This window comes from Strigops habroptila, chromosome 1 (genome assembly GCF_004027225.2).
Source record: "Strigops habroptila isolate Jane chromosome 1, bStrHab1.2.pri, whole genome shotgun sequence".
NCBI classification, from domain to species: domain Eukaryota; kingdom Metazoa; phylum Chordata; class Aves; order Psittaciformes; family Psittacidae; genus Strigops; species Strigops habroptila.
Window position 1 is genome coordinate 102,088,562 of NC_044277.2, and position 24,091 is coordinate 102,112,652.

At 47.4% G+C, this 24,091-nt stretch overlaps 3 protein-coding genes across 6 annotated transcripts in view; 1 reads left to right on the forward strand and 2 right to left on the reverse strand.

The window, feature by feature from the left end:
• The window catches only part of DLEC1 (DLEC1 cilia and flagella associated protein), a 41,974-nt gene extending 37,070 nt beyond the window's left edge, over positions 1 to 4,904 (forward strand). For 2 of the 3 annotated variants that reach the window (XM_030489569.1, XM_030489588.1), the window contains 3 exons: positions 119 to 272; positions 869 to 989; positions 3,575 to 4,904. In XM_030489569.1, the coding sequence (XP_030345429.1) occupies positions 119 to 272; positions 869 to 989; positions 3,575 to 3,692 (393 nt within the window). In that variant the 3' untranslated portion in view covers positions 3,693 to 4,904. The remainder of the gene's footprint in view (positions 1 to 118; positions 273 to 868; positions 990 to 3,574) is intronic. The other variant, XM_030489578.1, reaches the window with a different exon arrangement.
• Positions 2,399 to 15,946, reverse strand: ACAA1 (acetyl-CoA acyltransferase 1). Its single transcript, XM_030489602.1, has 12 exons — positions 15,709 to 15,946; positions 14,673 to 14,766; positions 14,320 to 14,377; positions 13,429 to 13,508; positions 12,954 to 12,996; positions 10,858 to 10,956; positions 10,357 to 10,437; positions 7,986 to 8,176; positions 7,707 to 7,886; positions 6,851 to 6,906; positions 6,120 to 6,265; positions 2,399 to 5,839 (listed from the first exon to the last, which is right to left on the reverse strand). Exons 1-12 carry the CDS (start codon positions 15,919 to 15,921, stop codon positions 5,764 to 5,766), a joined length of 1,317 nt encoding a protein of 438 aa, XP_030345462.1. The 5' UTR covers positions 15,922 to 15,946; the 3' UTR covers positions 2,399 to 5,763.
• Positions 15,947 to 17,310: 1,364 nt separating this feature from the next.
• Positions 17,311 to 24,091, reverse strand: part of LOC115609418 (mitogen-activated protein kinase kinase kinase 3-like) — an 80,518-nt gene continuing 73,737 nt past the window's right edge. For both annotated transcript variants that reach the window (XM_030489615.2, XM_030489626.1), the window contains exons 15-17: positions 21,807 to 21,936; positions 21,216 to 21,393; positions 17,311 to 19,910 (exon numbers count right to left, since the gene is read on the reverse strand). In XM_030489615.2, coding sequence (XP_030345475.1) covers positions 19,682 to 19,910; positions 21,216 to 21,393; positions 21,807 to 21,936 — 537 coding nt within the window. In that variant the 3' untranslated portion in view covers positions 17,311 to 19,681. The remainder of the gene's footprint in view (positions 19,911 to 21,215; positions 21,394 to 21,806; positions 21,937 to 24,091) is intronic.

Genomic DNA, 24,091 nt, shown 5'->3' on the forward strand with positions numbered 1-24,091 from the left:
AGCAACTACTTTTGATTCAGTGCTTGAGGTTAAGAATGATCCACCTGCAGCAGATTCTATTAAAGCTCTACAAAAATGAGGTGGTTTGTTCCTCCTTTCCCTGTCTCCTGTTTTGCAGCTGGTCCCAGTGACTGCATACCTCACTGTTCCAGTTCTGAAGCTCTCCTGCCACACAGTTCATTTCAAGAGCTGCTTTGTTGGACAGACCAAGATTGAACATGTCTTCCTGTGCAACAGGAGTGGCTGTAGAAGTTACTGGACTGCTTTGCTGGGTACTCTGTGTTTGCAATTGGATTTCCTTGTTATATAGTTTTACTATTCAGTGGTTTTATTTGGTAAAACTGCCTGCATTCACTCAATAGATAGCCAATATATGATGATGTTGGCTGCAAACGTATCGGATCTGCTTCTGTTGTCATGTTCTCACTTACGAGGGCTTTTTCTTCTTTTGACATCAGTGTATCTCTGTTGCTTTCAGCAATTACTCCAGATTTAACCAAAGATTGAATCACAACCCCTACAAGCAGTAGGCATGGTTTGCTCATTCATAATACAATCCTAAGAGGCAACAAGAAGCAGCAGCTCCTCATGTGTTTGGTTTGAGCTTCTGCCTAATGATGTTAAAAACAGATGGGCTTCAAAGGAAAGAGGATCAGGGCTTTATTATTTTGACATGAAGGCCACTGATCCCCTCGATTAGGGGATGAAAACAGACACTGGCTACAGGCATAGAAAGCCTCTGACAGTGCAGGACATGATTTATTAGTTGGCCAGTGCAGAGGCATGTTGGTTTGAGCACAATATGCTGTACAAACTTGTACAGACGGTCTTGTATTGCTTCATTTGATATTTTCCCTTTTCACTGCAGATGAACAGGAAAGGCATAACAACGTGGAGGTGTTTTCTGTCTCTCCTACTAATGGCATTTTGGAGGCACGTGAAGGGGACCCACCTACCAAAGCGATTCTGCAGATCAGCTTTACTGCAAGGTACAGTTAACAGGACTGAGATCTTGCTGCTCTTCCCTGCCGAGCCCCGGTTTTCTGGTGTGTGTGGTTGCTGAAAGCAAAGAGCAGGTCTGCTCTGTTCTTGTGTTACCAGGCTGCTCATTTTGCTTCTAACACATCCCAGTCCTGGGCTCCCAGCTGGTAATTTTTCCACATAACCATGTTCTCTACACTGCTCCTATATATGGGATTTCTTTTGGATTTAGCACCCAGATTTTCAGCTTTGGATTAATCTACTTGGAATCATGCTGTTCCAAAAGCTGGCATGGCACACTGACTACATACCACTGGATAAAATCTCTTTCTTTAGGGCAACATCTTCAACAGCAGGCAGATCTCAGGGCTGTAAGTCAATGCAGAGGCTGATACAATTGAGTCCTTTATGCATCCAGCACTTTATTAGGACAGAAGGTGAAATGTGTCTGGAGTAGTTCAGAATTCCACTAAAGCACCTCTTTATCCTGCGGGAAACTGCAGTGTCTTTTGCAGTCAGCCTCAGGGATCCTTCTCGTAGTGTATGTGGCTTCTCTCTAAAAGAAACTATTTGAATTCCTGTACTTCCCTACGTGCATTCAGAGTAGCTCCGGATGAAGCAAACAGAGCAAAATGCTGTTCTAATTCAGTGATACCATTTGTTTTGCCCTTGCGTAGCCGGGTGCAATGGTTAGTGTTACAGTCACATGTTTGAGAAAGAAAAGCACCAATGTGTTTTTGTCTAGTCCAAAGGTTTTCTACACAGTAAAGATAAAGTGAGGTGCAGGCAAATGACGGTGAAGAACAGCAGAGAGCGTGTTTATAGGACAAAAAAATGACTTTGTCCTATAAACATCATAACCTTTGTCAAGGCTAGGAATTAGTTGTGCACAGCAGAGGTAGGCTGACGACACCAAGCTGTGTGGTTCGGTTGATATGCTGGAGGGAAGGGATGCCATCCAGAGGGACCTGGGCACGCTTGTGAGGTGGGCCGATGCCAACCTTATGAAGTTCAACCAAGCCAAGTGCAAGGTCCTGTATGTGGGCCAGGGCAATCCAAGCACAAACACAGGCTGGGCAGGACTGGGCTGAGAGCAGCCCTCAGGAGAAGGACTGGGGGGTGTTGGGTGATGAGAAACTGAATTTTTTTCCTGACAGGAAAAAAGTTCTTCCCTGTGAGGGTGGCGAGACACTGGCACAAGTTGCCCAGAGAAGCTGTGGCTGCCCCATCCCTGGCAGTGTTCAAGGCCAGGTTGGACGGGGCTTGGAGCAACCTGGTCTAGTGGAAGGTGTCCCTGCCCATGGCAGGGGGTTGGAACTGGATGAGCTTTAAAGTCCCTTCCAACCCAAACCATTCTGTGATTCCATAATGACCCAAAGTCTTTAATCTCTTTTTAATTAAAGAGATGCAACTCCTGTAAGAAAATTCAGCTTTTATTCCTGGAAGTTACCACATGGTGACATTGACATAAAGTTTAAGAAAGACAAAGTCTATCCCAGTGATTTAAGGGAACTTTGAACACTGCTGCCAGGGAATTCTATAGCAGCAAACCATAGGTGACATGAGCTACTGTTGTAACTTCAATCTCCCTGGAACACACTGCGAGATCTCCATCGCTGGAGCTACTGGAATCTGACTGGGATGAAGCCTTGAGCAGCTGCTCTAAGCTGTCCTGGCCCTGCAACTTCATGGACGAAAGACCTCCCCAGGTTCTGACTGTCAAAATTTTATGTAGTGCTTCTGAATGTGCCGGAAGCACTTCTTTTTGTCTGACAATCAGCGTGCCTGGAAGTGCCTAGAACTGAAGAGGCTGCTGTACAGCAGCCAGCTCATCTGTTCAGCTCCAGACTACGCATCCCCCAGCGCTCAGGACCAGCGTGGCAATAGCAAAGAATTATATGCAAGGTGTGAGGTAATTTTAACAACTCGCCTCCCTAAATCAGTGGTCTTCCTGCAGGGAATCTTTTCTGAGGAGAAAATAGAAGTTGTGTGGCAGAACAGGCTCTTGCCTCAGACCTTCACAACACCCACCTCTCAGACACAGAGAAATCCTTCAGATGAGCAGTCTCCGGAGCACTGCGCAGCAATAGCCTTAGGCCAGTTGTGCTGTAAGACTTCCACTTAGCACAAACTATGCTTGCTGTAAGCTTCTTGGGAGAGTTGACAGAAACTTCTCTGTTTCAAGTGCTGTCACAGGATGAATTTTCACACCAAGGCAGTGCAGGCGTTTGCTCCCAAACACAAGCCCCCAGCAGAGCTTCAGTTTGTTTATTTAACTAAAATAGAATTATTTAAGTAGGAAGACACTCAAGTCTTTCTTTACAACATGAAGTTAATAACCCAACATCTTCAGGTACAGGCTGGACCATCCTTCTCAAACATCCTCTATGTAGCTGTGGGCCATGACACTCTGAAGTGATCCTGCCACCCCCAGACTCAACACCAGCATCAGACACCGGTGCTTGTGACCAGAAGCAGTTTATGCCTTATGGCACCGTTCTCCCCCTTTTCCTCCCCAAAGTAACTAATCTCATCCTTAAACACAGAATTGCATCTCCCTGTAACTGAACTGTCCTTTTGCTCTGTATTTCAGGAGCGACATTCAATACAAAGCAGTCATGACTGTTACTGGAATACTGGGGGAAAAGCCTTGCAAGCTACAGATCAAGGGGCAAGGAACCTACGATGGAAGGTATGAAGACCTGTATTAAATTTAAGCAAGACACCGCGGGACAAATGTCAAGGTAACAAGCTGGATGCAGATGTGCCATCCACAGAGTCTGTATCATCAGTTGTTTTAATATGGACTGGAAGTGTAGCAGAATGGAATTTTAAGTTATGTAGGGGAAAAAAGTTCATGGTACTTTAAAGAGTCATAATTTCATTCTGTTACTTCTAGCACTGTGATAAGTTTAACCACTACTTGCAGGCTCTGCAAAGGAATCGGTTTGAAATAGCAAAGCAGCCATGGTAACAGTTAGGCCAAACCCCTTTGCATGCCTCCAATTACAATTATAATGTACAATTACAATTTGTACATTATAAAGTAGCTTTTGTTTTGCCTTGTTTGTTTGTTTGACATTAAAAAGATAAACACATCATAAAAGCAAAAACCAGTGAATAGGCCAGCATTCCCCAGGCTGCTTCCCTTACATGAAAAGGGGAAGAGCCAACTTTCCCTGGACTTCTTGGAAAACGACCAACCTGGGTGTTTCATCATGCTTGGGCATTGAGAACATCCCCTTCAGCTACAGAGGGAGGAACCCTTCTGCCTGTGAATGCATTCCCCCCACATGGTTCCCATTTACTCACACTTCTCTAAATGTTTTTAGTATTGCTTTAGCTAAAGGTCACTGAAATTCCCACTTCTGGGCCTGTTAAGTTTTCCACTCCCATCATGTAAAAGGTTTTTGTTAACGGCAGTGTGTGTGGGGAAGAGGGGGCTGCCCTCCCCACCCAAGGAGAACAGAAGATGCATGATCGTTGCCTTCTGCCTAGTTCAAACCAGATTTGTACTAGCAAGAACTCACACCATACACAGGAACCTCGGTGCAAAAAAAAAGACCCTTGAGGATGCTAATGCCTCTCTGCAACCACTAAATAATTTCATCTCTTTGCTCTAAAATACAGCCTGAATGATTGCTGGGTGAGGGGGACAGGCTGCAGCACGGGAACAGAAGGCTATCACACAGCTCTAACTAATCATGGCTTTCAACTTACATCAGAAAAAGAAAACAAATATATTGCAAGAACTCAATTGTATTATTAAAGTGCAAAACCAAGAGCCAGGACAAAGAACTTTAGTCTGTATTAAAAAGCTCAGATTTGTAACATGTCAAAGTGGATGAGGATGTTTCATTTTCAAGCTGTTAGTACTGAGTTTCAGTGATTGTAAGAGAGAGAACAGGTAAGGGAGAACTTTACCAGATGAAATATATATTTGTATTAGCACTGAGATGTCACTAATGTTCATGTAGTGCTTGCAGTTAGAGTAACGCTGAAATCTGTTTTATGTTAGGTAAATAAATATTAATCCCAAGACTCTCCTTTAACTTAAGAGTCACATGAGCTGTGAAAAAAGATGGAAAGGCCACTTTCAAGCCCTGGCTTGTAGCAATTCAGCAGAATCTGCCTGTTCAGGCACCTCCTGTGTGAATTACATTCTAGTCCCTCTACTTTACCCCGTTGGAGGCTTCAGAACAGCCTGGTTAGAAGCAGAAAGCTACAGCCCAGCCTCCAGCACAGGGACACCTTAGGGCAGAGCCCATTTATAACTTGGGTGGGACACATGCAGTTGTAAAGGAACCAGTGTAAAGTCCTTGCACTGCTTTCAAACAAGCTGCTCCAGGCTTCTTGCGAGATGGTGACACCTTTTAAGACAACCCTGGAAAAGCCTTTTCACATGCACTTTGGTTTTGAGTGACACTTTTGGACAATGTGTCATACAAAACCACTGTACCATGAAATGCTTCTCTCTGACAGTATTCACGGAATAAAGGAAGTGATTAAATTAGAAATATCTATTTGTAATCACCACACGAGGGCCTGCACCTGAACTTCAGCTGAACTCATGTCTGCTGTCAGGCTGCCATTTGCCAGCTCTGCGTTTTCCCACCGGCTCAGTGGGTCTCTATGGATTATTCTACTTTGCAGTTTGTGCCTAAAATCTGTAGATCTAGCAACGAATCCCAGAATCCACTTGATTTCACAGTGCAAATCATTTGCTATTATTAGGGAAGGCAGAGAATTAGCTGTTGTGTGGTTTCATCAGTAGGCTGGAAGTTAGTTCCCTGGGTACTCAAACACTGCTGCAGCGCCCATGCCAGTTCCGATGCACATTGACACCACACCATATGCTCTGAAAGGGAAGAACACAGGGGATTAAGAAAAAGACAGATTAGGTTTAGATCAGATTAGGGGGTGGGAGAATCTTACAACCCTGGATTCACAGAATGGTTTGGGTTAGAAAGGGCAGCAAGACATTACACAGCCCTTCCTAAAGAGGGCCATCAGAAATTCATGTTCAAAACATACTAGAGAGATGGAGAAAGCTTAACCCACACTGATGGTTACTTCTGAGCTTAAGCTACTTAAACACATGTGAGGTATTAAGGCTAATCCTGTTCCTCAGTGCTCACCTCTTCCCCCTGCGCTTCAATTCATTGAGTAAGGTGACAACTTGACGAGCACCGGTACAGCCCAGTGGGTGCCCCAGAGCTATGGCTCCTCCAAGGGGGTTGACTTTCTCCATTGGAATGCCCAGCTTTTCAATGCAGTACACAGCCTAGAAAGACAGAGGGAATGGTTTCATAGAGATGCTCTCACCTTCGTTAGGTCTCAGCTCTCCCACAACAGAGAGCTAAAAGGACTGCAGAGAAGACTGGTGATCTCATGCCTATATAAAGAGGGACAGCTACCCGTCCTAGGAGCTCCAGTAGCTTCAAAAGATATGTGCTTAAAATGAACTTAACCCAAACTATGTACGTTATTATTACACAAACTCCACATCGTTGTGTCAGCTGCTCTGAAAGTATTAAACAGTACTGAGAGGCCTGACTCCAGCTAAGACCATCCTTTGCAACGGAAAGGAGTGGAACTAATTACAAATCCCAAGCACAGGGAAGTGATCTAAGCCCATCCACTCCACCTCAAACTGGAGCCCACACACTTTCTGACAGACACATCACAAATCTGCGGAAGACACAGTATTGAAGTTTCTACCTTTCATCAAGGACCTCCAACGGTCCTGCACATGTTATTAACACTTGTCTATGTAATATGTAGAACAAGTTAAATCTTAATTTGGAGACCAAGCTGAAATACACTCAGCTGCCATGGAATGTTGCAACTTACACAGGATATCACTCACCTGGCTTGCAAAGGCTTCATTAATTTCATATATATCAATGTCACCCAGAGTCAGACCTATGGTTTAAAAAGCCAGGATTTAAAAGGAGGTATTTTTGCCTTATGACTATCTCAAAGAGAGTAATTCACTCACAGCCTCCCTTTATGAGTTCTAGTTCTACCCCATTAATGACAAAAAGAGGGGCCTTGGCTCTGTGTGGGGTATCTACACTTGCACACCTGTTTATGTACATCTGAAGACTGCAAACCACCACAGTTCATGGTAGTTTGTCGCTGAGTTTGCCAAATTTCCTTAGATTAAGTGGGATGTGTTTGCAGAGGGATTAAAGCTCAAAGGGTATTCTGGGACCGAAAGATAAAACTATCAATCAGTGAACAGGCGATCACAGCAATGATAGATGGACACAACAATAATCATCAGCTATAAAAGCTATTTAACCTGATGTGTATGGCAAGAACCCTGAAGAAAGCCTCTTGGCACTGGTCAGATGCCAAAATTGTAAAAAAACCCCCAAACCAAAGCAAACACAACACCCCCACCCCCACATGCTGGTCATATTAAGGAAAACAGCACTAAACAAACCCTAAATCATGGGCCACATCTTAACTGTTGTTGAGACTGTGCAGGGATTTAATCCTGAGCTTCTCACAGGTGAGCAGGTGACAATTTATACATGACTACAAGCAAGCAATGCTACAATAACCTGAGGCAGGGTCTCTTTTAACGTTTTGAATCTAAGTTCATTGTTCCTATGGCTGACTGCTGCCCAGGCTTGAGTAATAGAATCTTAAATTTCAGCCTGCAGAGTCTGGTTTGCCTTGTGCCAAACACCAGGTGAACGACAAGTGGTTCTTACCTGCCTTTTCCACAGCAACAGGGATCGCGTAGGCCGGCCCTATGCCCATCACGTCAGGTGGGACTCCAACCACAGCAAAGGACCTGAGCACCCCCAGGACTGGCAGTCCCAGCTGTGCTGCTTTTGAGCGCTTTGCCAGGAGAACAGCAGCTGCTCCATCACTGACCTGGCTGGCATTACCTGTAGGAAGAGATCTCTTTACACCTCTGGTGTCTAAGCACATTCTATTACAAGGCAGGTAAACCACAGGACCACCACCAGCTTAACAACAGAGCTGACCTGCTGTAGTGCTACCATCCTCTTTGAAGGCAGGCTTCAGCTTTGCCAAACCCTCCAGGGTTGTGGAGGGCCTAATTCCTTCGTCTTGGTGCACGGTGATTGTCTTTTGGTTGCCCTGATTATCTAGAACAGTGGTCTTCACTGGAACAATCTCGGTTTTAAACAGTCCCAGCTGCTGAGCTTTTGCTGCTCTGTTAAAGAAGATTAGGAAAGATTAAAATATTCCAGAGGTGAACTGCAAGAGAACTAATGTCAAGGAAACCAATTAGTAAAGAGAATGAACTAAGGTGTGACTTAGTACATAGGTACAACATTGCCAAGTAGTGGACAAGACAACAGGCCGATACTTGGCTCCATTCATGGGAAGACAAACTTTACACCTCTGCATCATGGAAAATGTATGAGTAACTTTAATGGGCATTCTCCCCAAACCTGTTCTGTTCCCATGAGTGCCGTTGTGACTGACCCCTACAGCTCACAGCATGAAGTTGTACTTGTCCAGTGGTACGGTCACAGCACAACTGTTCAAACACCAATTCTTATTTCTGAGAGTTTAAACAGGGCACGTGGGCTAAGCCTCCACATCATGCTAATAACTTCTGACAGGTTAAGGAATGGCTAAAGCTTCACTCATTCCTGGTTTTGTCCTACTAAAGAGAAGTTGAGCTCTAAACCACAGACCAGGTTATAATCTTCTGGCATTTAAATGCAACCTTTCAGCCCAAAACAGTTGCAGTGTTTATTGCATGGCTCAGTGTGACTACGTAGAAGGGTACCAATTTAAGCAGTAAAGGTATGTCGAAGACAGGGTCTGGTCCCCGAGACAGCCAAATTAGCAGGAGGGAACAACTGACACGACCAGGCTGATGTAAGTGGGCAGAATGGAATTAGCTAAATTAGAATTAGCTCAGGACACACAAAAGTTTTAATCTTTTGTATCAACAAGGTATTTTAAAAGCCTCCACAGTTTAGAAGATTTACCTTCTAGCAGCAGAGCACCCCTTACAGGGAATACAAATTGGGAGACTGAAAGCTTGTTTTACTGCCTTATCACTCTACACTTTAACTAATCATGGAATCACAAAGTAGTTTGGGTTGGAATGGCCCTGAAAGCTCATCCAGTTGCAACCCCCTGCCTCCATGCGCTGTCCAACCTGGCCTTGAACACTGCCAGGGATGTGGCAGCCACAGCTTCTCTGGGCAACCTGTGCCAGGGCCTCAGCACCCTCACAGGGAAGAACTTCTTCCCTAGATCTCATCTAAATCTCCCCTCTGTCAGTGTAAAGCCATTCCCCCATGTTCTGTCACTACATGCCCTTGTGAAAGCCCCTTTCCAGATTTCTTGTCAGCCCTTTAGGCACTGGAAGCTGCTCTAAAGTCTCCCCAGAGCCTTCTCTTCTCGAGGCTGAACAAGCCCAGCTCTCTCAGCCTCTCATAATAAAATGAAAATATTTAATACTGCCAGGTAAGGGAGAGTTGGAGCAAGGAGCTGAAGAACAGATCAGTAACTCCACAGACATCCTGAGACTGAGGCCAGAAAATCACCCTCTTCCTCATGTGAGAGGTGAGGATCGCGTTCACATACCCTTTTGCGTTATCAGTAGAGTGTCAGTGAGAAAGGCTGGCATGCCAAGTTCCCTGAGAAGCAGGGCCAGGATTTAAAGGTTAACTGGCCTGTGCAGTGGCTTCCTTTTTAGATAAATAATTGGACCGGGGCAATGCTTAAACAGAGCTCTGAAAGTTACTTTAACTCTTTGATGGCCATGACTTTCATGTCACCTGCTGCTGAAGTGCCAGTACAGCCCCGCGGGTCCCAGGGATCAGGTGACTTTGGCAGTGATCTGACCTAAGAGGGGTGTTATGAGAGGTAGGACTGGACTCACTTAGAGCCAAACACCTCCAGTGAAGACACATGACTCTTCTTCATCCTCTAGATACAGCTACATTTAAATATGCCCTCTTAGGAAAGGCTCCTTCTGCTTCTAACTCCCACGTTCAGTTTCAAATGATACTGAGCCAAAGCCACTAGAAAAACACTGCACCGTACACCCGTTTCAAAAACCTCATGGTGGCTGTATCCTTTGGATGCTGAAAAAACATGGGGGCACTCACTGCTCAGGACTTGATGCCTGGTGATACACGCACAAGATTAGTCTCCCGGTCCCCAGTGCAGCTCTGGACTGGGGTTTCCTCATCACACAACCCAGGACATGCACCAATCTTCGCTCTGACCCTCTCGAGCTTCTTTACTTATGATTAAGATTTGGAAGGCAACATGAAGGCTGCACTTAACCACTCTTAGGAAGTAGCAATGTGTTTTCTGTCTTTATTCCTAACTAAAAGGTTAAACAAAAAAACCCCAAACATTTACTTTTGCTGGGAAGCCAAGGCAAAGGCGTCTTGCTTCTTTCGGGAAACTCCAAACTTCTCTGCCACATTTTCTGAGGTTATTCTGGGAAAAAACAACATCAAAGAATTAATCTGACGAGACACTAACGGATCTGCAGTTGGCTTCTCCTAAGACAACACAAACTACAAGCACTGGCTTTAGTCTCAAGCTAACTGCTGCCTCCTCCACCAAGAAATGCTTGGCAGAAGCAAATCCCAAATCAACTCTAGGATGAAAACATGGTTCAAATCCATCTTCCTTGCTCATTAAGCCATTGAGCTGAAGACATAAGTCAAGGAAATCTTTCACCAGAGCTGCTGATCTCCCCCCATTTCACGTAATTCATCTTCTAGCACAACCAAGGCAGATGCGGACACATACAGATCCGAGCTGACCACATTCATATTGATCTGGAACAGTACGGTCACCGAGGAGACAGACCATCTGGAAACCTCCTGAACTTTGGGAAGAGGAACCACTTACCCCATAGGAATCAGGCAATCCCTTGCTTTGCTGTTTTCCATCAAGCTGGAACTGATATCACCAGCATTATTTGCACTTCTGAGGGACATGGTTTCCACGCTAAACACAGGAAAAATTTGAATTAGCAAACGGTGCTTCATAGTACATTTGTAGTTCTTGTGCCATTAAGACTGACCAAAACTCAGTGTCTTGACAATGTGAGTTCCTACTGCCCCACAGAAACATCACTAACAAAAAAGAACTGGACAAGACAGACGCTCTTCAGTCATCAATATCAGAATTACCATGAAATGAAAACATCGCTACGTTAAGTTGGTCCTTGTTTCACTGGAACAGAATAACAATGGCAGTAATTAATAACAGATAATTTCTCATGTTTCCACAGCTAGGAAGGAATTGCTAAAGATTCCGGCACTTTTGTCCTCAAACATAGCAAGAAACCTAAGTTTCCAGGAGTGGAGTTTGCAGTGAGATCATCAACAGCCATAAAAATGTAACTTACAGGTTAAGAACTGGTTGGCAGTAAAATAAGGAAAGTATTAAGCAAACTGTGACAGAGACACTTCAGGGAGTTACACCATTTGTAGTTCACAATAGAAAGAACTTAAGACATTGATCCCAGGCACTGCAACCTTTGACCTATAAACGAATTAACAGCTTGAAGATATCCGAGTTTACAGCAGGAATACACAGCCATCACCTAAGACCAGTGAACATTTGTGAAGTCAGCCCAGACCATGAAGCCTACAATGGGAAGAGGGTTTGAATTCTACTCTGCAGCACACAAACACACTCATGATGTGTAAACAACAAAGAAACTATTCCTGGGAAATGCAAGAGAAGCACAAAACAAGGGCTTTCCCCAAGCAGCTTATCAGGAATTTAAAACTCTGATATGGAACAGTGCATTACTAGGCTTCAGGTGCATCTACTTCCTGAAGAAAGGTATAGAATCAGGTATTAAATAGGAGCAAACCACAGCTGCTGAGTTTTATGTTGTCATCCAGTATCTCTCCACCTACAGAGTGGGTGAGTCCACTCAGGAGGAGTGTGATTTGGGATAAACCCAACTCAGAAAAGCTATTTGTAACTTAAGAGATTTTGTTTTACTTTTTTATTCATTCTTCTGAAGTGAATACGCATGCGGTCACTAGTATTTCTCCAAAGCCAACCTAACATTTACATAATCCTCTACAAAATAAACATTTCTTATGATGTTGGACTCTCCATTAGGGACTGTAGAGATAGGACAAGGGGTAATGGCTTCAAACTTAAACAGGGGAAGTTTAGATTAGATATAAGGAAGAAGTTCTTCACAGTGAGGGTGATGAAGCACTGGAATGGGTTGCCCAGGGAGGTTGTGGATGCTCCATCCCTGGCAGTGTTCAAGGCCAGGTTGGACAGAGCCTTGGGCTACATGGTTTAGTGCGAGGTGTCCCTGCCCATGGCAGGGGGGTTGGAACTAGATGATCTTAAGGTCCTTTCCAACCCTAACTATGATTCTATGATTCTATGTTAGGACTGAAGCAAAGAATAGCATGCCTGTCCACTGCAGAAGAACATCTCCTGTAGGTCTGTAGAACAGTTATTAGCATGGGTAGGCCATTTATTTCCTTATCCAAGATAGCTGCTGGTCTTCCAAGACACTAGTTAATTGGAGATCAGATGAAAAGCTAATTGTGGAGGGTTCTTTCAGGGTCTGCACACAAGTGGTATCCTACAGAAGGGCCAGAGGACCCTAATAAAACAGGTTTTTGCATGCTTGTAAGAGATACTCAGCCTTTTACTGCAACTCCAGCGGACATGTCATCAAACCCAAAACTTCCAGGAGAATTAAAGGATTTTCAAGCACCCTCCCTCCTTTAAGATGACCTGACCTTCTGTGAAAGTACTCAGCAGCCTCTGGAGATGCACAAATTGCATCTGCAGCCACCACGTAAATTCAGGCCCTACTTTTAGAGTTTATTCACTCATTTGTCAAATGAGGACAGCATCTATTTCCTTGGGAGGAAGAGATGTGGTGGGAAGGGGTTTCCAATTCCCCACGCAAGAGCTCTTGCAGGGAGGGACGGAGTACCATAAAAAGACTTTCTTACCCACAGGCCAAGCCAATGTCATACGATCCATTTCGGATGCCACCTGTAACAGCAGTGCAGAAACATTCTTACTATTGTTAGGAGCAAAAGCATTTCCATTCCTGCTGCGGTTTCATGAACCCCTGAGGCACCCACTGCAGGCAAACAGGGCATTCCCTCCTCCCTTCCACCTGCCACCACATGAGACAGGTCAAGGAGCTGATGGGGCTTAACACTAACCATGACCTAACATGCAGAAAGGACTGGAGAGGCCCTTCTAGAAGCTGCCTGATATGGAAGTGGTGGTAGAACTCATCCTCAGAAAACCAAGTTACTTCTATAGGGGTAAACTCGGCCACTCAAGGATAGAAAAGTATTCAAATAGTAACGCTGAGAATTCCTGCAGCAGACATTATCACTACTTTTACTGCTCAGAGAGCGGAGAACCGGAGAAAGGAGCACTTGGGGTGGGCAGGCACCGCCTCTGATCCCTTACCTGCTATATTGATAACAGCCTGTAGCCCAGAGGAGCACTGCCGGTTCACGCTCGAGCACGGCACCGTCTCCGGAATACCACTAGAAAACAAGGCAGTGCTGATTAAGACTCGGTGACACAACAAAACAAAGCTCTAAAGAGAGGATTAAACCATGTGATTAAACTTTAACCCTCAAGTTCATGACAGATCCCTTCGTGCATTTGTTGACCTATTTGGTCCTGCACCAAGAGAAAGCAAAGTTCATAGAGAATTTCCACACTTGATTTGCAAGTGGCTCTGCATGCTGTTTCCCTACAGGTATGTCTTCAGGTGGTCCTCTGTAAGCAGGGCCCTCTTGTGTGCCTCATTCCTGAGCTTTGACTGGGACCAGAAATACTGAAAAGGTCTGTAACATTCATAGCTAGAGGTGGGATGTGTCCGCACCTCATCAATTGGCAGCAGACACCAGCTATTTAGAAGCTGGAATCCAGCTCAGTATAAGCCATTAACCACCAACACTGGGAAAAGAACAGGAAGAATTGAGACAACTCCATGGTTTTGGGACAACAGAGTGGAGGGAAGTGCAGCCTGGCAGTATGGAGAAGCAGCAGGTACAGCTGGGAGCCCACAAAACAAGATCTCCCGTTCATGAATCCCTTTGACCTCCCATTCATGAGGCTGTTTAATCCTGCGTAGGCAGCACAAACGGATTAAACAGCCTCACCTGCCTCCCTGTCCCTCTGTCATCAGGGTGCTCCCAACACCCAATCAAAGTCTAATTTCTAGGCAAAAGGTGATGTTCTGTAACACTCTAGGAGCGCATAAGCCTCATCACAACTTCAGACCCAGTGCTGCCCTGTAGCCAAGGCCCAAGAAGCAGAGCAAGAACCTCGGTCTGGTTGAGAGTTTACCTCAGGAACTGTGCAACTCTTGCAATCAAAGCGCCGGCTCCAGGCTGCAGCACGTTTCCTGAGTGCAAAGATATGATTCCAGTCAATGGGCTGCATTCCTCTCGCTATGAGCTGCAGGCACTGAAGGGATGTAACATCACCATGGCTTGGTACCACCTGGCACCCAGATCAGAGCCCCACCATGTGCCAGAACAGTGATGAAGGACACGCTGATTTCATAAAGCTAATACTGCAAACTAACCCCTTCCAACCCCACAATACTTCCAAGTATCCCATGGGACACTAAGAGCAGCCTGTCCCAGAGAGCTATCCAGACCAGGATTTTCCAGTCCAGACAGAGGTTGTTCACTCACCCACACAGATGTCTCCCAGGGCCTCAGGACGAAGATTGACATCTTGAAGGACAGCTGTCATAACAGCAGACAGTAGTTCATCAGGTGTAGTATCCTAAAAGCACAGGGGATTAGCGCTACTCAGTGAACACCAGTTCCTGCTCTGTCACCAGTTCACCCCCAGACTACTTCAGAGGACTACCGGCTTAGGCAGCTTTACTCCACTTCTCAGCTCACGATGGCTGTCATTTTCCTACAAAAGCAAAATTCTTCTCCATGTTTTTCACCCCAGGTATTCTTCACACACTGTAACACATGCTGCTTTCTCACCTACCTGAGTTTCATAGGAGCACACTTTGTAGGGCCTTCAAAACCAAACGACTATGTTGTTAAGAGACAAGACTTAGCAAGTAGAGCCCTTCAATTTACCTTTGAAAGAAACAAGGGTGACCCCTCAGGTGGCGAGAAGCCCCCCCCAGCATGGTGAGACCTATCTTGAAGGATGACAAGCAATGCACATCCTTTGGGGCCACCCCTGCACGCTCGGTCCGAGCCCCTGGACACTGCCATTGCCACCCGGTGAGGAAAAGGGATGCTCCAGGAGAAGGGCAGCACATCCGTGTGAGGGTGCGTTGGCACCTGGCTGCGCGGGTGGGGCAGACGCCGCTTTTCCCAGTGGTTGCTCCGTTTGACCACCGCAGGTAAGAGCAACATGGAGAGACCTACCCCAAGAGGCGCCGGGAAGCTCGGCGGTACACTGGCTGACCTTCTGGGGGTGCCAGCGGTCCTGCCGCCCCTGGGCCGTGCGCCCCCAGCATGAAACCCATCAGGAAACGTCTTTTACACCAGCACATAGCAGAGCCCGCTGCGAGCAGGCGCGTCCCACACACACTCCTTGAGGGGGCTCGGCCGCTGCGGCGGGACAGCGCTGGGGGGCGCGGTGCCTGCGGGGACCCCGACCCAGCACCCTGCGGGGCTCAGTAACCGGGGGAGCAGGAGACCCCAGCCCCCGAGGGGTGAAGGCGGGCTGGGAGGCGGCAGCCCCCCGGGGCCATACCTTGAAGCCGCCGCGCTTGGCGCGGCCGATGGCGGTCCTGCGCCCGTGCACCACCACCACATCGTCGGGGCTGGCGGCCCGCGGCGAGACCCCGGCGCGGCTGCCGCACGGCGCGGCCCGAACCGCGGTACCCGCTGCCGGGGGGGACGCGGCGAGGTGCCCCAGCACCAGCTGCACCCGGCGCACCGCCCCGCCGCCCGGCGCCGCCGCCATCTTGTCACCGCCGCCTCAGGAAGGCGGGGGCCGCGCGGCCTCGTTCGCATGGCCCCGGCGCCGGCGCCGCCCGCGGTGGGGAGCGGGAACGGGAACTGACAGAGCTCAGGACAGAGACCGGCAGCGGGACTGAGCCGGAGTGCGGTAAATACACACTGCTGAATGGTTATGTACATCTAAGATAAACGGATAGAGAAAGGACACAAACAGAAAGAAAACAAAAAAAAGGGGGGAGGGGAGGACCAGGGGAAAAAAAAAAAAAAGGAATAAAAGGGTGGGAAGAAAGAAAATTGGAAAAAAGAAAAAAACGGGGAAAAAAAAAATCCGGGGGAAAAACGGGGAAAAAACCCCAAAAAACCCCGAAAACCGGGAAAAGAGAAAAAAATGAAAAAAATAAAAATGGGAAAAACGGGAAAAAAGGGGGGGGGAAGGGAAAACCGGGAGAAAACATGAAAAAAAGAAAAAAACGGGAAAAAAAGAAAAACAGGGAAAAACGGGGGAAAACGAGAAAAAAACGAAAATGGGAAAAACAGGAAAAAATGGGAAAAAAGAAAAAACGGGAAAGGCAGGAAAAACGTGAAAAGAAAAAATGGGGGAAACCCAAGGAAAATATAAAAAATGGGAAAAAAGAAAAAATGGGGAAAACTGGGAAAAGCAGAAGAGAAAAGGGGGGAAAAAGAAAGAAAAAGTGGGAAAAAAGAAAAACGGGAAAAAAGAAAAAAAGAAGAAAAAGGGAAAAAAGAAAACTGGAGAAAAAAAAAAAACAAAACCCAAAAACAGGGAAAAAAGAAAAAAACAGGAAAAAAGAAAAAAACAGGAAAAAAGAAAAAACGGGAAAAAAGAAAAAATGGGAAAAAAGAAAAAATGGGGGGAAAAAACAGGAAAAAAGAAAGAAAATGGGAAAAAAGAAAAAAAGGGGAAAAAACAGGCAAAGAAAAAAGGGGAAAAAGGAAAGAAGAAATCATGAAAAAAAAACCCACCAGGGACAAAAAAGTACCAGGAAAGAAAAAGCCCCAGGGAAAATAAATAAAGAAAACAGATTACATAAAAGTAAAGAAGAAAAATGAAGGAAAGGTTAAAATTAAAAAATAAATAAAAATTGTAACTCCGGGTGTGTTTGGGGCATCCGCACAGGGCGGGACGCCAGGACCAAAGGGCACGCAGAGCACTGCACTGAGGGATGGTTTTGGGTAAACCCCAGGAACCACCAGCCCCAGCCCTGCCTCGACGCCCCAGTCCTGTCCCCTGCCTCACTGCCAGCTGAGCCTGTCCCAGCGTCGGGGGACACCCAACAGCCGCTCCAGCCTCCACCCCCCCAGGAAAATCATTTCTCAGTGGGACCATGGCGATGCGGTGCAAAACGGAACAAAATCAAGAAAAACCAGAAACCACCACCAAAAAAAACCAACTTTACATGGCAGAATAGTACATTCTCTTTTCCTGTTTCATTCTGTACATCAGAACACTGCACGGGTTTTGAAAAACAAAAAGGCACAGGCACCTGAGGAGTGAGTCGCACACACACACATGAGCCACATTCATCCACGGGAGGATTCGGGTGGTTTGAGGGGGTTCTGGGGCAGCCCCAGCCCAGGGCAGCCGAGAGCCCCGTTTTGCTCTCCAAGTTTTGCAAAGAAGGAAAGCACCCACCCGCCACTGAAGAGCCGAGAAAACCAAACCCAGATTCAATGAAAGAGGAGAAAACAGCTTAAAAACGTTTTGGTTTGTTGGTTTTTTTTAGCTTTGGTGAAAACACATCTCATTACCGTCTTCTGACAAAACCCTCCCCAGCCAACACTGATTGTTTTCTTTTTGTCCATCCATCCCATATTACCGAACAGGCTGATGATGGATTTGGTCCTATTCACAGAATAAAATTCTTCATTCCCACTCAGAGAAAGGAGGCAAGTTTAAACCCCCCCTTCCCAAGGAGAGCCGCCCATCACCGCTGTGTCTGACTGGCATCACCAGAGCCCAGCCTGGGCAAGAACTGGCCTCTGCAGCTTTGCAGGGAAATTGCTAGGGAATCCTTTGAGCTATTTCTGACCATACCAGCGTTCTCTTTTTTAACTGAAATAGCTCTAATTTTTTCTTCTTTTCCGAGCTGGGGACAAGGAAAGGCTCCCACTGCCAAACGCGCCGTGCAAAGTCTTGATCTCTTCTTCCACATGGAAGAATCCGAGGACGTGTGAAATCACGCCAATCTCCCAACTCCCTCTTCAGTCCAAGCAACACTTTTCATTTTCAATTAGAAACAATATGTTTTCACCCACTGGCCTGAAGACAGCAACCTCCTGGTAACTGCGTGTTTAACCCTTTGCTGGGCCAGGTGGACATAGCTAATGCAGCAGGAAAAGGGGAGGTGCAATTAATTTGTCCAAAATAACCAAGATCTGATGAATTAATCAGCTTCCAAGGACTCTGTGCGTGCTCCCTGACTAGTTTTCCAGCAGGGTACTGCTGGTCAGAGGCTGTTGCCCAGCTCTGCTTTCATGACTGGCCCATTTTCTCCTACAACTTCAAATACACTGTGGGAAGAAATCCGCTTCCAGCTGCCCTCAACTCACATAGCTCTGTTCTCCTGGTCTGCAGCTTCATGGCCCTGCAGCTGCCGCCTTAGGCACCATCACAGAGATGACATCCCCCTTCCCTGCACCCAGGGCTGGTCCCACAAGGCATGGAGAAGGCACCCAGCCCTTGGCAGCCCCGATCGACAGGCTCCGTTTCTCTCTGCTTAGGTTATTTGGAGACCCACTGGGCTCCTCCTGCAGCTCTGCTTCCAAAAGGTGCTGGCAGCTCTCCAAGCCTCAGTGTGGCAGCATGGGCACAGGTTAGCAGGGCTACGGCTGTGAGCAGAGAGGGTCCTCGCCAAGAAACCCTCCAGCTCCCACCTGAAGCCTGATGGTTCCCAACAGGAACTGCCTGATGCTCAGCCGCAGGCATTGACAGCGTTTAAACACCCCTCCGCACAACAGCCCGTGGCAGAGGTCCCGGGCATCCGTCCATGGGTGTACCCCGCAGAGACCTCCTGCACCCCGAGAGGACCCCTTCTTCCACGAGTCACACACACACGTATGCACACACATACACACGCAAAGTTAACACAGCTGCTGCATCATCGCACCCGACCCCGTGCTTTGTGCCGAGTCGAGCATCACTCCTTGATTGTAACCGCTTAAGGCACAGAACAGTATTAAACGCCGCCCCACTGGAGACATGGGCTGGTCCCACAACCTCCAGGAGGGTTCGGTCCCCTTGTGAACAGGGACACTCAGGTCCCCCCGACTCTGCAGTCTGAGGATCATCTCCTTCGGCTTGGCTGAAGCCCCTGACTGTTCTCCGGCAAAAGGTGGTGATCGCCACTGAGCATCTTATTCATCTGCTGTCGCGGGGGTGCTGCCAGCATCGTTGTTGTGCTCTGGCGGGGGACAGATCCCATTTGCCGCACTTCCTCCAAGAGATAAGCAACATGGTGAGGGGGAATGACCCCGTTATCGCTGGCAGCAAGGAGGTTACTTGGTCCGAGGCCAGCACCCGCACAGTCTGGGAAATCCCTCACTCTGAATTCCTGGTGCCAATAATCCTGAGCGCAGCTTGGAAATCCAACAACACAGTGGGTGCCGAGCCAGCAATGAGCAAGAAGGGACCTATGGGGGCCACCGCCAGGACAGCCCAGGGTGGAGGTCTGAACCACAGAGCACAGAGAGTCTGGCGGCCGCCCCGCTCCCACCAGCATTTCCCCATGCCCACTGCCGGGGGCTCAGAGCCCGCAGTTGACGAACGGGTGCCTCAGCAGGTCCTCGGCTGTCGGCCTCCGCTTCTCCTCCACGAAGATCTGCTCGAGGAAGTTGCGGCAGGAGTTGGAGACACCGTCGGGGAGCTGGGGTTTGGTCGGCTGGGTGGCGATCTTGAAAATAGCCGCCATGGCCTCGAACTCTGCCCACGGCGGCTTCTCTGTTAACATCTCCACCACGGTGCAGGCCACGCTCCTGCAACAACACCAAGGCACAGGGGTGAGATGGAAGGTAGTGGGCTGGGGTGGTGGCTGTGCATTTGAAGTCTAATGTAATTGAAGTCTAATGGTTGGACTTCATGATATTAAAGGTATTTTCCAACCTAGTTGATTCTATGATTCTAATGGGCTCTAGGACTGCACCTGCCTGAATGGACTGTGCGGGGAGCAAAGCCACACGAGAGATGGGCGCACATCTCTGGAACACATGGCCCCCTGAAGCTCACTGTTCACACAGATCCTGGGCACTGGGCTCTCCCCTCCCATTAACGGGAGTGAATTTGCAAGCCTTGCTCTAAAGGTGGTGGCTTTTCTGCCTACGTTAACTCACAGATATTAAGTTTGATAAGAGCATGAAAGAGACCTTACTGGAGCATCCCCTGAAGGGAAACCCTGGCATGAGTCTAGACACCACGGTTTCAGCAATAGCATGTAGCTCCCCAAGAAGCTGAGCCAGAATGAAACATGCTTGCCTACCCCCAACTTCATCTCCAACGTACACCTGAAAAGGAGCACAGATGAGCAGCAAAGTGCCCGAGAGGTTTCCCTGTGCTTGCTGAGGAGCCCTCGTTGCAGCAGGGACACTCTCTGCCACCTCCATTCATAGCTGCTCCTAAACAAACTGAACCACATTTCCCCCCTATCAGCCAGAGCAGGTGGTGCAGGGTGCATGGCTGCCTGACTAGTTTTTGTTGACCCTACTTGCTTGGGCACACAGCGGAAAGCACATTGCAAAGACAGTGCTTCCTCCTCATTTATTGGGAGGATTAGTAGTGTTATCCCAACTCTTTCAGGCTCCAGCTGACATCCTCCACACATCCAAACATTCACAAGCAGCCAGTGATTTTGGTTTTCTTTGTGCCACAGCCACATGCAAACATCCAGCAGCAGATTTTGAGAGGCCATGCAAGATCCCCTGAGCCAGGCTTAACTAGCCTAAAATCAGGGCCACCAAACTCAACAGCTCTTTCAGCAAACTTTGATATCAACCTGCTTTCCAGAACTAAATTGCTGCTGTGGGGTCAAGCTGCACATGACCCTCGCACATGATAGAAACTTCCAAAAGCAAGCTGTGATTCTAAGTGCTCCTGTTTTGGGACCTTCAGCTACAACATGCGCCCTCTGGATATCTGCATAGTTGATCCTAACATTCAGTTCCTATTTCCACCCTTTGCACTGCTCCGTCTTCCCATACTAGCCATGCTTGTTGCTCCCATTACAACTTCCCAAATGGATTGTTCGATTTAAGCATCAGTGGCGGGGTTTCTATTGCATTCCTTACCATACATCAGCTTTCCTTCCGTAGCCCTCTCCACTGATAACCTCTGGGCTCATCCAGTATGGTGTTCCCATGACAGATTTAATCCCAGTCCCAGACATGCAGATGGTCTGAATACGTTTGCTGGCCCCAAAATCTCCAAGTTTCACATTTCCAGCAGAATCTCTCAAAATATTGGCACCTGAGGTGAAAAGCAAAAACAAAAACCCCAAGAGATGATGCAGCAACCTGAAGTGGCTACAGTGAGAAAAGCAGCAAAGGCATGGGCAAAGAGCCCACCATGAAGGACGCCAAAGGGCCTTGGTGGGGCTGGACTTGGCATAATATAAAATCCCTCTCTCCTAAGGCAGCTGCTCTCTGAGAGGGCTAACTCTCACCAGCACCTCCTCACTTACCAGGTTTCCAAAAGGGAACAGTGAATGGGAGATGACAGATCATCTTCCCTAAGTTCAAGTTGGTGAAGGCCAGCTGGGATCTGGTAAATGTTTTACCAGACCCCAGCGCTACATTCTGCGTAAGAATTTATACTGGGACGGGGGGAGGTTGGGTTGTACAAATCCAAGCACACATGAAGCCTCTCTCTTATCTACTCACCTTTAATGTCCCTGTGGACAATCATATTGCTGTGTAAGTAGAAAACTCCCTGCAGGATCTGCCTGGTGTACTTCCGTGTGACATTCTCGGTCAGAGCACCGTAAGCTTTTAGCTGGTCCTTTATTGAGCCCTGTTACATAGAAACAACACACACCAACCATAAGAACCATTGCACATTTTCAACCACTCTATCTTCCAGCTCAAAAAAACCCACTCTGCTGTAGAAACAGCAAGATGAAAATCCACAAAGTGCTGAATGGAACAAAGTCTTGCCCTCAATGCCCCAGACCCCACTGGGGAAAAAGGTCCGGTGTCTGGTGTGTATCAGTGCTACCTCCTGCCAACACTACAGATCTTTTTCCCCCTCTAGTGGCTGGATATCACCAATAGCTCATGGAGAAGGACCGATCTGATGAGGAGTTACCACTCAAGTGAGAGGATCGACTCGACTAGTCGGTCTTCTCTGAAGCCTCCCCCCCTCACAACTTCTCACAGCAAGGAGTACCCACTGCCATGAAGCAGACATGATCAGCCCCACATGGGACTCCTTCAACAACAAGGCCCAGGGTAAACAATTTGCAAGGACTTGAATTTCTGACCCAGGCATGCAGGCTCCTACTGAGGTTTGATTTTATTGATCAAAGAGGAAAGGAAGCAGGGGTGCAGACACCTGCCATCTGCAAGAGGTTCACCCCTTGGGTTTTAGCTGTATTTTCTGTCCACTTGGAAATGGATGTCCTTCACTATGCCAGAGCTGGGTTTTAGCAGGGATGAACCAGAAGTAGATTTGGGGTTTAACCAGAGAGGATGCACGCAGCTCTACCTCCAGTATTCAGGTTAGCTGGAAAGCAGGAGGGAAAACTTGTCCTGTTTCTGTCTGTCCTGCCACTCTGAGGTTGATCCAAGACTGCCATAGTCCTTCTGTTCAGGGAACAGTGGGCTGCTCTGCTCCAAGTCAGCCACTCAAACTGTATCAGCTTTTCCACATCCACCCTCCTCTGCTGTTGCTCTGCCCAGCTACTGTTTTGGCCTTCTTTTGAGGCTGGTAGTGATTCTGTGGGTGGGCCTCTCCTTTCCCCTTTGCAGTGCAGCTGAGTAACCCAAGATGCTCTGAAATTAACCCTCATACAACTTGTATGCAAGGTTATGTTCCTCCACCCACAACCAAACAAGCTTTCTTATCCTATCCTCCCTCACCCTGATGGGGGACATCAAACAAGAAAGGGAAATGGGGTCTTCAAGGCCTGTGGTCAAATAGACCATTCTGTTTTCCAAGCACAAATTCAAAAGTAGCTTCTGAACAGGGCAAGACAGAAAATATAGAGTCAGCTATTTAATAGGGGCAGTCATAAGAATGCCAGGCTAATGGTGCACCCAGGCTCGGCCCTGTGAAGATTTTTCCAAGCTGGCTGTGTTAAATCGGAACTTGGCCAGACCCAGCATTGCAGAGCTGCTGTCCTGCAAGGTTTGGGAACTCATTCCCTTCCACCAGCCTTGGAAACCAAAGCCCAGAGTGCTTTTGTGAAATAAGCTGTTGTTGCAGCACGAAAGTCAATCTGTATTTGGTCAGAGCTCTGGTTTATCATTTAAAAAAACAAACATTCAACTTCCAGCCCTGCTGGACACTGCCCCAGCATCAAGTGTTGGTTTCCTGGCTGCTAACAAACATCGGCACACTGCAGAATAAGCAACAAGGGGACTGCTGAAGCTCCCAGAGTTTACTCCTCTGGGTCCATACTTGCAGCAAAGCCTGAAAGCGAGATATCTGCCCACAGGGAGAGAGGGAGGACAGGGCTCTGTAAGGGACTCAGGCGCGTGAAAGTCCACCTGATTACTCACATGCAAGATGCGTTAGGAGAGCTTCTAGCACGTTTACTTAATGACCAATATGATTTGCAACCAGATGACTTAATAGTCCCTTCTGACCTTACAAATGTCTGTATAAACAAGGGTTTATTCTCCCACACTCTGGGGAATGAATCCAGCTGGACAGGAGGGACTTAGGAGAACAGAACCTCCGGCAATGTAAACAGCATTCTGTGGGCTTATACCAACCGACGACTTTGTCTAGATGGCTGATGTAATTCACATACTTGCAAACAGAGAAAGAGATGTTCCACTAATCTGCGTACATTCTCCAGTACCTGCTTCGACTATCTCAGAGCTTTCTGATGTTCTTTTTCCCTAGGGCTATTTCATCCTATATCAGCGAAGTCACAAACTGAAGCCACTCGTGCATGAGAGGATAATGCTACCAACGAAGTTCTGTCCTGAACAGGAGAAGA

Bases quoted from the DNA above. Each gene is read 5' to 3' on its own strand.
- ACAA1 (XM_030489602.1), bottom strand. From the start codon at position 15,921: ATGGCGGCGGCGCCGGGCGGCGGGGCGGTGCGCCGGGTGCAGCTGGTG. The intron at 8,177-10,356 runs GTAAATGTTTGG...CTTCTTTAACAG, and splicing joins GCCTTGGCTTCCCAGCAAAA to AGCAGCAAAAGCTCAGCAGC. The intron at 6,907-7,706 runs GTAAGAACCACT...TTTAAACCATAG, and splicing joins TGTTGCTGTGGAAAAGGCAG to GTCTGACTCTGGGTGACATT.